Raw genomic sequence first — 12891 nt, forward strand, 5'->3', positions numbered from 1 at the left:
TAAACACAGATGCCAAGGTTCTTGGAAAAGAAAGAGAAGAAGCCGGGTGGCACTTGGCGCGACCAGATCTTCGATAATTGAATCCCACAGGGAAATCCCCTAACTCGCGTTTACGATTCCCCCATAAATCCTAAATACACGGCGCACAAACCGGCCGTAAATCTCTTCAGCTGATTAATTCGTGTTTCCATTTTCGCATTCAGATTAATCTCTCATTACTACCTGTAATTAACCTGGGCAGCTGCTAGATACCGAGTATGCCGATCCTTCGTTCCAATCTCCGCGGCTCAACGACCGACCTCTCTCCTCTTCGATCCCCCACGAAAGGACTCACAATCTTCCCACGAAATAACTCGCCACTTAGATTTTTTGCAATTTAACCTATCGAGCGATGGTAAACGGAAAAAAGAAAAATCGACCACGAAACTCGTCGTTCCGTTAGCTGGCAGTCGTCCGCTTTATCTTGTCGCGTTCTTGGCGATTACGCGAAGCCAACGCTAATTGTTCTCATCCTGTCCAGTTAATTTTCAAACGGCGTAGGAAGTGCAGGGTGACGCTTATCCTATCGCCAGTCACGCTGGGTAGCTACGTCCGTACCCTTTTCGAGATATGCGAATAAAGGAGGAAAGAAGAGAGCTTGAAACGAGAGCCAGATAGCAAGCTACGCTGAAAGGATAGATAACGGCCTGTATTGTGCACCTCCGCGCATTACCTAATCCGATATCCGCAGGAAAAGTCCGAGTGAACTAGAGTGCTGCATTTCTAGTCACTTTTAAACACGCTTTGGTGTATCGGTGGAGCGTCGTTGTTAGGTTTGCAAGAGCAAGAATGTTTGCGAGAAGAAAAATATTCGAAATTGGTATAATACGATTCCGACAACTTTCGTGATTGTCGTTGTTGGATTTGAAACAGGAAAAATGGTTGAAACTGGCAGATGTGGTTCCGAGAGGCTTTTTGTAATTCTCGTTGTTGCATTTGCAAGAGAAACGATGTTGTAAATTGATAAACATTGTTCTGAGAAACCTTCGTAATTGTCCTTGTTAGGTTTGTGATGTTTCTTGGAACAATGTTAAAAATTGCTAAATGTGATTCTGAGAGAATTTTGCAATTTTCGTCGGTGAGTTTGCGAGAGAAAAAATGTTGGAAATTGGTAAATATGGTTCCAAGAAGCTTCTGTAATTGTTGTTGGATTTGAAAAAGGGAAAATGTTTGAAGTTGGCAAATGTAGTTCCGAGAGATTTGTTGTAATTGTCGTTGTTGGGTTGGAAGAGGAAGAACGTTGAAGATTGATGAACGTATTTCTAAGAAGATTTTTGTAATAGCTGATTACTTGAAAATCGCAGTACATTAGATGGTGATCGAATGGTGTCTGAAAATTTGATTATTGGCAAACGACGAATCATCAGGTTCTGTGATTGACGCAACCTTTGCCGTAAAATATTTTTTCTTGGAAACTGGGTATTATATGCAAAAGATAATTGGATAATGCACGAAAATTTGATTATTAGAACAGTAGGAATGTTAGGAACGGATTTGCGTAGTTCTAAGAATATTTTCTAGGAATTTTTATTCCTTGAAAATTAATCTATCGAAAGCCAATTATCTGCAATTTATTATTAAATTCTGCCTTTATCGAAGGACGAAAATAAAATGTAAATTCCTCGAGATTCCAATTTTAATTTCTACTACTTTCTTCCTGGAATAACTCTCACCTTATTAGAATTGCATATATAAAAGATAAGATGATGTTGATATATAAAACATAGCTTGTAACACTGTTCGGTACTCAAGTACTTGGATAAATGTTTTGCAAATGAAACAAGTATACGTTACACGAAGAAACATATACTACATTGGCAACAATGTTCGAATAATAAGAAAGGACATTAATATATCGATAATACCACCCGAGTGAATGCTCCATGTAGAAAATCTGTAATCTTTTCAACGCTTCCTGAGAGACAGAGCCCGCCCTTCGGCTGTCGCATTGCTGCCTACGTCGAGATTTACTACTCTAAAACAATCGCTCATCAAACAGATACAGAGGAGGTTGCACCACTCATCGTCAGACCAAAGAGACGTTAGTTTATACGGAGGAATGCGATTCTTACCGCAAGAGGTTGAAGTATCTTCGTCTTTTTACAAACAAAAATTCTTTACCAACAACAGAACATAATCTCTAGCGTCCTTCTGCTATGAGAATATTCATTCACCTTACACAATGATCATATTATACAATACGTGTACAGCACAGTTTGCATAATTATTTTTATACTTCAGAATCGACACAAGTCCGATTCGAAATGGCTGATAGTCGAACATTTACGAGATATTCGCGATCGTCCGGCTATTTTCATCGGTCAAGACGAAATTATGAGTACCACGCGTCGCGGTGCACCGATATTCGCGTTACACCGCGGTATTATCTTACGGTTATTGATATTTCGTTGCCGCGATCGTATTACTGAATTCGTTGCGCCTGTGCAACAGCCGGATCGTCGACCAGCCTCTGTCTGCGTCCTACGCACATATGCAGGCGTTTTGTTCGCGTTTTTCGTCCGCTACTATGGGATAGATCGCGAGACTATCGTTCAGTTTGTCGAGCGTTGCGTGACGGCCAGGGATTCAGACTAGGCGATCATCTGGCTAATTTATAGGGAAAACTTCTCGGTAAATCCCTTGGCGAAGCTTAGTTTGAATTTAATGAAAAGAATGATTTTTGCCGAAGATACGATAATTATTATTGTTCTAATCGTAAGCTGCATCAAAATTTGTTACGTATGTAGAATATGTCGTATCGATATATTGATATAAAGTCGTCTTATTTTACGTTCATTATCAACGAAGAAGGTGGAACGAATATATTATGTTACAATTTAATAAACGTGGAATTAACTTTTGAAAAATTAGATCCACAACCACGCATGACCCTTTCCAAGGTTTCCAATTTATCAGCTCTCCCTATCTTATGGATAGGTATACATTACATTTATTTCTGTTCGGTATACAATTTCGAATTCTGTGCGCGATTTAAGCTGCAAACTCGTATTATGTTCTTCCACAACGCGACATATATTTTCCCTACTCTTCAATTCTAAGCGCAATAACACTACTTAAACTCGTCATCGAACAAATCTCATTCCTTAAACAACATCTTTTTTCTCTCTCTCCTCTATTCGATTAATATCAAACATTCAAAAATATTAAATATGTGGCGTTCATCCTGCAGAACTCTATAATCTCAAATATCCAACATTCATCAGCCACGGCCTTTTTGCGGCGCAAGCAAACCTTGACCCTCTCAAAAGTAACACGCGAACCCTACGCATCGAAGAAAAGTGAAATTTCAACGCTTTATTACAAGAGCTGTGTTGGAAGTTGCGAGATCCAGTTTCCTCCGCGACGAGTCATTGCAGCTGCACAGTTCGCGGCTCTAAGTGGCGCGAGTGTGGACTGAAACTCCCGGTGCGTGCTCTCGCGAGCGCAGAAGACGTTACTATACACCGTGAGAGAGTAACCTGTCAGATACGCCGTTTTATCCGTGGTGAAAGAAAGAACAAATACCGATGGTGGAGAGCGAACAAAAACGGGGGTAGAGGGATCTTCGATCCATCAAAGTCAACGCGCGACACCTTTCTACCCCCGTGTCTCTGTTAACCCTTCCTTTCGTCCGACGTCGCTCTGACCGATAGAGGAAACCGATTTTCACGGTGAAGCTTCACGGCGAAAGTTTTACGAGCATGTCGAACGCCACTGACGAACCTATTACCGGGACGGGGTTGGTTTCGCATCGAGGGTTGAAGAGAGTGTATGATCGTAGAAAATAGAGAACAGAGAATGGAGAATGTAAAATGCAGCGCGATGGATTTTTAATAGTTTTAGGAGAAGAAACGGAAAAGTAGAAGTTGCAATGCAGTTGCTTTTTACGTTTGATCAACGTTCGACCAACCTCGCTGCGATCTTCGAACTTTTATATCCCGATCTTTGCTTTAATTTTACAAAACAGAGATTTGTAACGTTTTAAGAAGTGTTAGGGAAGTGATACATTTACACTGTACATGAGAGTGTGTGTGTAAGGGTTAGAGGGCGTCAAGGTCTTAGTGGAGACAAAAGACTGTTGCCAGATGTTAGAAGAATCTAGGATAGTCGGTTGGCGACCAGCGTGCGTGCAAGACGTTCTTCAGAGAGTAATATAGATGTACAACTGTTGTGTGGGAAATATAGTAAATAATTTGTATTCCCAAATCCTCGAATTTCCTTGACAAGAAGATATCTAACATAAAATTGAGGCAGAAGATCATAGAGGACAATACGAATTTATGTTTTGTGCGCGTTTTGTTCGAACTTGATACGTTTCTTAGCGTTAGAAAATTAGGATTGAATGGAAAATGGTCGAAAGAACGCAGCGGGGTTAGCTGAACTCGCGAAGGCTATTTCTCGCACTTTTCCATTGCACAGTCGATTACAATTCGTTCCTAGAATCTTGCACGCTTTAAAACCAACGAGAACGCGTGCAATTAATCGTACAATTAAATCTTCTCTAAGTAACGCGGAATTTCGCGTTCTTTGCTACTTCTGCGTAACAAACGAACAATGGCCTCGTAAATCTCCGCTCTCGCGTGTCTGCCCACGTAAAAATCTGCTGGATGAAAACGAGAACAACGTTTGTAACAGCGTGCTTCGCATAGTTGTCGTGCAAGAATCGCGCTGTCGCATCTTTCCTCTCTTTACATTCCACCGATAAACCAATTAATACATCTAATTGAATGAAATATTAGTTTTTCGCTACCTTCGACTTTCGTTTCCAATTCGAATCTATTGGGTACTTACATTACTAAAAAACAGAATTCTAAATTCTACAAAAGATAACAGTTAATTCCGAGGAAAGAGGTGAAAAGTTGATAAATGGTGTTTTAACGTATCGATCGCAGAAGCTTCGTTTCGCTCTGCGACAAACAAACCTTAACGAACAAAGACGCGTTCCTTGTCACGGACGAAGAATCGTTTTCTTCATATTCTTATGTCGTTTTCATACTGCAACATCACCGTGGACCATCGATGAAAACGCAACAAGATCGATCGAGCGAGACGAAGTGGCTCGAGCTTCTGTTGTGTTCAGGGAGCATAAAACGATGAAGTAGTGCGGAAAATGATCGGCCGCCACTGGCTCCGAGGCAAATGAACGATTCGTAGCGCGATTGATCGTGCAAAAGGAAGCAAAGAGAATTGGTGAAAAACGGTAGCGATATTTTGTCTTTTTTCTAGATTGGAGAAGTAATAACAGTGAATTGGTGATCGTTGGCGCGCCGTAATGTTGGCAAATGAACGAGTTCCTTGACGAGGTCGGCCAGCAGATAATAGCAGTAATGAATTCACGCTTGAAACTGGCTGTATCGCTCTGTGAATACTATTTTACTTTCGATTCAGCTATTTTCCGCTGTCCTTGAATAATCGAACTCGCTTTGCTATTCGAGTGAGATTTATTACAGGTTTGCAAAAAATAGTTCGTGTTTTCCTTCCCCCGTCCAAAAAAAAAAGAAAGAAGTTTCGTATTTATAAACCTGTTAGATTTTTTAATATGACTAGCATATATTACGTATATCATTGTTATTCCTCGGAATAACAAGAAATTCGCTCTCGTGCATCCACCTGTAAGCAGTTACTTCCGGCGGAGGTAGCATCCAGCAGCCACGAAAACAGAAAAACCAGAGTGTCTCTCCATCTGGCAGAAGCTAATACGTGGGCACGTTTATGTCGACGAGACACGCGAGTCTCTGGAACAGCGAGGATTACTCCTCGCGATATCCTGTTTCCTCTACGATCGACCGACTTACAGAAAGAAGGCCGTCCGAAGTGTAGTTTTTGTTGGTGAACCGAGAACTGTGTTTAGGTTTCGTCATTGATTGTTCGAATTTTCGAAACGTTTCTTTGCCGAGGAAATTGTATACGATTCGCGTAATTATATCGATAATGTAATTACTCTGACGCTTGGAAGGTTCGAGCGCTGCAAATTCTCTCATTCATCGACGCCCTCGATGTTGTTTTATATTCGGCAAAAAAAAGCTATACTCCACCTGAATCGAGGGATTCTATCGGAAGAATGGTGGCTGTTTTTCATAGAAAATCACGCTAGGAAATTTATTCACCCTTCGACCTCACACCAACGACCTCGAGCCGCGTAGAAATAGATTTATTTGTAGAATTAGTATGCATACCGCAGCCAAGCTGGCGGCCGAAGCGAGAACGACAGGGACGTGTGAGCGAGCAATGGTGACATTAAATCGAGATACGTATCGGTAAAAAGGATCGCGGCATTCTTCTCACCGTTTCTCCTTTATAAATCTTATTAACACCAGCGATCGGCCCGCGTCGGATTATGGATCGAGGTTACAAGACAATCGAGGAAGTATTGAATGGAGAAAACGGTCGTCTCGTTGCTGGAGTTCCTTTTGGAATCGATACGCTTTTACGCGACTGATATTATTGCTCGTGCTTGGAAACTCGCGAGCGTAGGAACCGTAATCCCTTGCAGCCGTGAAACTGTTATCGAGAGAAAGTATTCCGAGCGTGAGATTTATCGCCATATTACAGGGAAACTATTTTACCTCCGTTTACCAATCGAGACTCGTTATTTATTTAAATACTGAGATATTCACTTTTATGTTCTTCCGAATCTATAAGGAAGTTTCCTTTCAATGTTTCTATTTCCCTGTTTTTCTATTTATTTCTTTGAGATAACTATCCGACGAATAAAAAAATTATGAAACTCTTTATCTACGAAGAAATCAGGGAAACGAAATTTCTTTTAGAGAAACAGAGAGATCGGAACGTTACCGTTACCGAAAGAAATAAATTGAAAATAACGTAGAAAAGACAATCTCATATGATAATTAGATGTAAAAGAAAACAGGCGTGAATTTCTACGGATAATTCAATGAATAGGCACACCATTAGGTACATTAGAAAACGACATTCTTAATGGTTGTTAAATTCCAACCCGTGGAGACGCGTAATTGTAATCAATTAAGCTAAACGACGATAATGGGTTAATAAGGTGGATAATTTTCTCTTTGAATACTAAGGTGTTGCTCGGCTTTCTTAGAAACACACCTTTCCTGTCACTGTCACAGCTCGTTTAACTGCCCACGATTTTTCCAGTAACTCGAGGCATTCTCTGACATTCTAAAATTGCTACCTCAAACGCGATATTGAATCTGAGATTGTCCTCGTAAAAAAGTGCTTTACGATATTCTTGAACCGTGACATTTCCACGTCACGCTCAAGTTGAAGATTTAACGATTGTTTATGATAAGATGATCTTTTAGTAGTCTCTCGCTGTGCAATTTCAATGCAACAGCGAAGGATTATTGTTCTCTTGTTGTGTATACAACTATAGCGTTCCAACAGCTTACATAAATCGGACAACGATGGTTTCTTTATCGCAATGTGTTTTTTGCCATACCCAAATTATTCTTCCCAAATTTTTACGATGGGTTTAACACATTGTAATAATTTTATATAAAAGATATCCAAAGTCATTTGTCTTGAAAATCACAGCTTGGATGACAAAGTTTTGTTCCACGATACATGTTTTGCCGCTGTAGAATTTTATTTCCACATTTTCCTCGAAACTTAATTTATCTCACTTTTATGATCGAGCAATTATTTTTGCATAAGAATCGCCTCCTATCTACAATGTAAAATACTTTGAGTCGCATCCGGTAAAGCTAAATACTTGACACATATTTTTTTCAAACTTAACAATGACCGTGGAAACAACCACTACAAATCGCTCCAAACCCTATCCAACATAAATCCAACACAGTCTTCGATCTAAACTCACGAAACGTTACATCCACGACATCACCATTTCCCAAACCACCTGCATCTCTATTCCACGATCCAAGACTAACATGATCGTCAGTCTGAATCGTTTCTGTCATCGCTTCTCGACATTACCGAACCACGTCAAGCCCTGTCAAACGTAAGCACGTTGCTTCATCGATCGAACGATGCCACGTGAATTCAACCACATAATAAATTCAATCTAATACGATATGCGATCTACACTCGCAAGACATCCTGTTCGTCCAAACATCCATCACTTTCGCTACTTTCAAGCCGCGCAGGACTCTTTCCAAATTCAGAAACACGCGTGATATGCAAAGACACAGTGAAGTGAAAGTCTGAGAGAAATATAAGATGAAAGGGCGACAAGAATGCGTGGAGAACCAGCCGCCAGGCAAACTGGACGTTCAGTTGAACGAGCGTGTATCCCGGGCGGAGGCGGCTTTATTGAAATGCACACGAGGGAGCAACAGGGTGGGTTCTCGGGTCGCGTGGACAACACTCCTACGGAATATTAAACGCGTCTGTGCGTGGCGCGTCCCTCTTTATCTCGTCACGGTGCGTTCCACCTACCTGCAATATTTACGCGTTGAGGTAGGTGCGCAGGAACGAGGATGCAACAGCACGATAATGCATTCTGACGATCGCGAGCCACGGATACTGGCCGGACGATGCCTTCCAGAGACTCCTTTCCATTCAATGTTTCTTCTTCGTTCTCTCGTACTCAAGAACGATCAACCGAGACGAATGACGCTCGCCAATAGATCGATCCGAGCTGAGAATAAATTTAGAGAGAATGAGAGAGGCATATGACTCGTCGAGGAAGGAAGGATTACGCGCTTTTTGCCGAGACTACTCGTTGCGCCTGCTTGTGATACAATTTGTCTTGCATAGTCGTCATTCGTCCATCGGCGTTCGATTATCTTTGCTGGATGAAGGAAATTGGATGAAAACGTTGCTCCCTCGGATGATGGAACAAAATTGTACATGCAAAGTATTTGTTTGCATCATTGTTGCAAAATATCGGATATGGGCTGTTGTGTAAAAAGACGAGGTGGATTATTATACGTGTCTGGTTTATTAAAGAGACGAGTGATAAAATTGTAATAGTCAGTGTATATTAAAATCACTTTAAATACAAGTACAGAGATAGTGTATACCGGTCGTTATCATCGCTCGTTCAGTGCTACTGTTCAATTCTACGCTCGCTATTCAACTGTATGACTCGTTATAATAACTCGCTATAATGATCGCTATAGTGATTCGCTGTACTAGAGAGCACGTTCGTCTATTTGTATCGACAGGAGGTATTATAAAAAGTTCGAATGTAACTCCGGTTTACGATTACAAATAACCGCGACGAATATTTTGTCCGGAGTTCGTTTATCTTTGAACCTAGCAAACCAAAACAATGTTGACACTCCAAGGCACAACAATATGAGTCATTCTCGATTCGAATCTTCCATTGACTCCTGTGCCGCTACAGACTTCTTTTAGAAACCACAATTACGATCGCTTTCTCGTTTTACTAATGTTAATAAATTTTCCTTGCGAAAGGAGTTCCTGCACGATTTTATTATCTTTCAACACGTTCACTGCTGACCAATTTTACAACGCGCGTAATCATAGTGACGTAATTATCTGCAGTCTATTTACGATGCGACAAGTTGGCAAATATTTCACTAACTCGAGTCAACCGATCGATGTCGTATCGCCCATTAAAACTACAGCTTTCGTACCGAGAATCTTCCAACTTGCGAAACCGTCGACCAAAAGACGAAATGCGGTTCATCCAGGATATTCTGTTTGCCCATTCCCTACCGAGAAGTATCCACTCAGATGATCACGAATGAACTGATTACCCCGACTGTCGAGCATTATAATTCAAACGCGAAGCAACCCATCCATCGAATCTCGCGTATTCGCGCCCGATCCTCGCCGCGCCTGTGCAAACAGACGCCGAGGAAAATATTTGCACAGGATAACGCGGACCCCTCATTATCGGGATGGCTTGGTCCGCCGCGTTCGACCTGGTTTGGCCCCAGGTGCGCGAACAGCAGCGATCGAGAACGCGGCCAAGTTAGATAGAGGGACGAGGAAAGGATCGAAGTGGTGGAAACGAGAGGTGGGAAAGAAACGGAGGATAAGGGGAGTGTAAAGAAAAGAAAAAAGGAAGAGGGAGATTGATTCGACATGCATAAATTAGAGAGGATGAGCCTTTATTTCGTGCGCGAGGCTCACGGGTTCGGGATTGGGTTTGGAATTGGGATCCACGAGAGGAGTATAAATTGATGACTGTAGGCAAAAGGCAGGGGTTTATAATAATTAATCTTCGTGCGTGTATGTATATAAAGATGCCCCTCTCTGCTTCTCACCCTTCTCCAAGCTTCCTTCATCCTTCCTCTCGATCCCGCGTCTCTTCGTTCGTGTTCGAGGCATCTGCGTGCATCCGGCGTCGTGTATCTTTTTTTCATTATTTTCTTTTTTCATCTTTAGCGCTCTGAGGAATCTAAATGGAGCCGAGATTTGGATATCAACCGCTTGATCTGCCTGATCTTTCGTGAATTTTTCGTCGCTTATTACGATCCATGTTTTTTATTCGTATAAATAGATTCAAAATTCGGTTTCTTGGATGTTCAGTTTCTTGTATCGTTCCAATCGTTGATTCGTGTTGGAAACTTTTTTATGTTAGTTCGATCCATGCTATCTCGTCTTTAAATTCTCGACATTTAAATTCTTTTTCAATCCTCCGTTCTTTTTACATGTTTTCGATTCTGCGTCTTTCCTTTCGCATCTTGGCAACACAGCCGTACACATCCAGCGTCGTGTTCCGTGTTCCTTGAACGCCGATCTAAATATATCGAAAATTCTGTTCACTTCGTCCTCTTCGATATCAAGCAATTTTTATCCATCTACCCTTCATCCATGCTTGCGAAAAATTTTCTGGTTGATTAAATCGCGACCTAGCCGGAAAACCGAGCATCGTCCCCACCGGAAACGAAGTAATCTCGCTGACAAATATCCAGCTAGTTGGTCGAGCTTACGCGCGTGCAAACCTTCTAAGAGGCGATTAGATATCGCGACGCGACAAACGATAAATTATCGCTGCGTGCGTGTGTGGCAAGAAGGTGGCCTCGCGTCCTGGTGGCCATTGCCAGATTGAGGAATCATCAGCGAGTCTTAACGCATCGCGATTATAGTTAATTGATAAATTCGACGGACCAGCGGCGATTAATCGCCGCAAGACCGTCGCTCGTTTCTAACAGTTTATTGCACGGCGAATTCATCGGCAGGAGATCTTCCAGGAAATCCACGGAGAATCGCCTTGTCGAGACTTCTCGCGGATTAACCGCGCTTCTCGGCTACCGTCTAGGTACTCCATCAAACGTTTCTGAACGTACTGGAGACACGCGGAAATGTTCGAGCGAAAGGTATTCGCATGGATGTTGGAAAATGTAGACGCTTGCGATGTCGAGGAAAAGGTACTTTGACGTTGAACTATGCCGGACGAAGAAAACGATCGTGTGTGTTTGTAGGATTGTAATCGAGGTTCGAACCTTTCGCACGATAATTTACCAGCTAATGGCGTTAATGAATTAAGGTTAATGACAGGCTTCTGTTGTTGCATAGTTTTTATAATCGACGTCGAATAGCACGATCAGTCGTCTTCTATAGGAGCTCGTTTTATTACAAAACATTATTAATATTGGTAATTTGTACAATTCGTATTTTACTCGATCATCAAGCGGACCAATCTTCTCATAATAACACAACGAAGAAGTCTATCGAAAACTCTGACGATTCGAATATCTAACGAAAGATTACATGATTTATCGTTGATACGGATGAGCTATCGAACGTAACATTTACGTGGAAAGCCCATAAAACAAATTCAAACTTCATTTTATATTTCGTTTATCCGGAAGACTTACTTTCTATGTATAAATGTTCTATATTACAATCGTGCGAAATTTTTAGAAAGAAACGAACTTTTGGATTTACAGACGTCGAAGCCGCGGCGAGGAGGACACGAGCGGTGTAGACGAGAATTCTCAGCAACAGCAATCGGGCTACGTGGCCGGGCAGCGTGACACAGAGGAAGAGGAAGAGCTGGGGGCGGAAGAGGCGGCAGCGCAGGCGGCGCAGTCCCTGCAGAGCGGCGCCGAGGGCGCCGATCCAGAAGTACACAAGAGGGTTGCTGCCGTGCAGGTGCAGGTGCAGGGTATGGAGGGCGACTGGCGGACCTACTGCGAGCATCCGCTCTCGGTAGCGACCGCGGCGATGCTCAATCTCCAACAACAGCACCAAGTGTCGGCCGTTGCGAGCCACGGCGATGATCCAGCAGCTTCGTACGTCTACGAGTACTACAAAATCCCGGAGAAGAGCACCGCGGACGTCAAACTACCACCCACTCATGAACTCTGGTCCACGTGAGTCTGATTTCATTGGTCATAAATTTGGATTTAATTCTCTGTAACTGTAATTGTTTATAGCAACGAGAAAAGAGCGTAAGTGATTACTTAACATCTCGTGTGACACGTATACTGTCGGTGAAAAATTTGCAATCGCATTGCGTTTCCATGAAGAATATATAATAAGAATAAGGAAAATATGAATTTTCGCGACTCAGTATTCTATTTGCTTAGAAAATTTTGTAAAGAGAAATCTATTAAGATAAAGAAAGTTACTATATCGATATATTAATTTTGAATTAACAATACGAACAGCAGGGGATTTAACATAAGTACAGCTAGGAAAATTCAATTCTGTTTCGTTCTCATAATTGTATTTATAATCGAGGCGTTAAGAGATTAGCTTGAGATCTGGTGAACAGCAGTGCTACAAATAAATCATTCGATGCTAATATAATCGTGTACCGATGAAATACGATATCTCGCCAGTCACATAACGTTATAGAGGGTTAAATAGCTTTTGTCTGAGTGATAAACTGGCAGGGTGAGGAAAATACTTGTTGCCTCGCTGGCAATCTGAGCTCGAAAGATCTAATATCTCGATACGAGTAAGATGTATTGAATTGAATGC

The 12891-nt window shown here is 41.9% G+C and overlaps 1 protein-coding gene across 2 annotated transcripts in view; it reads left to right on the forward strand.

Annotated features, from left to right (window-relative positions):
- Window positions 1-12891, forward strand: part of LOC126872117 (protein grainyhead) — a 162772-nt gene that overhangs the window by 100560 nt on the left and 49321 nt on the right. For both annotated transcript variants that reach the window (XM_050631694.1, XM_050631693.1), the window contains exon 4: window positions 11853-12278. In XM_050631694.1, the coding sequence (XP_050487651.1) occupies window positions 11853-12278 (426 nt within the window). The remainder of the gene's footprint in view (window positions 1-11852; window positions 12279-12891) is intronic.

Source organism: Bombus huntii, chromosome 12 (assembly GCF_024542735.1).
Source record: "Bombus huntii isolate Logan2020A chromosome 12, iyBomHunt1.1, whole genome shotgun sequence".
In the NCBI taxonomy this organism is placed as follows: domain Eukaryota; kingdom Metazoa; phylum Arthropoda; class Insecta; order Hymenoptera; family Apidae; genus Bombus; species Bombus huntii.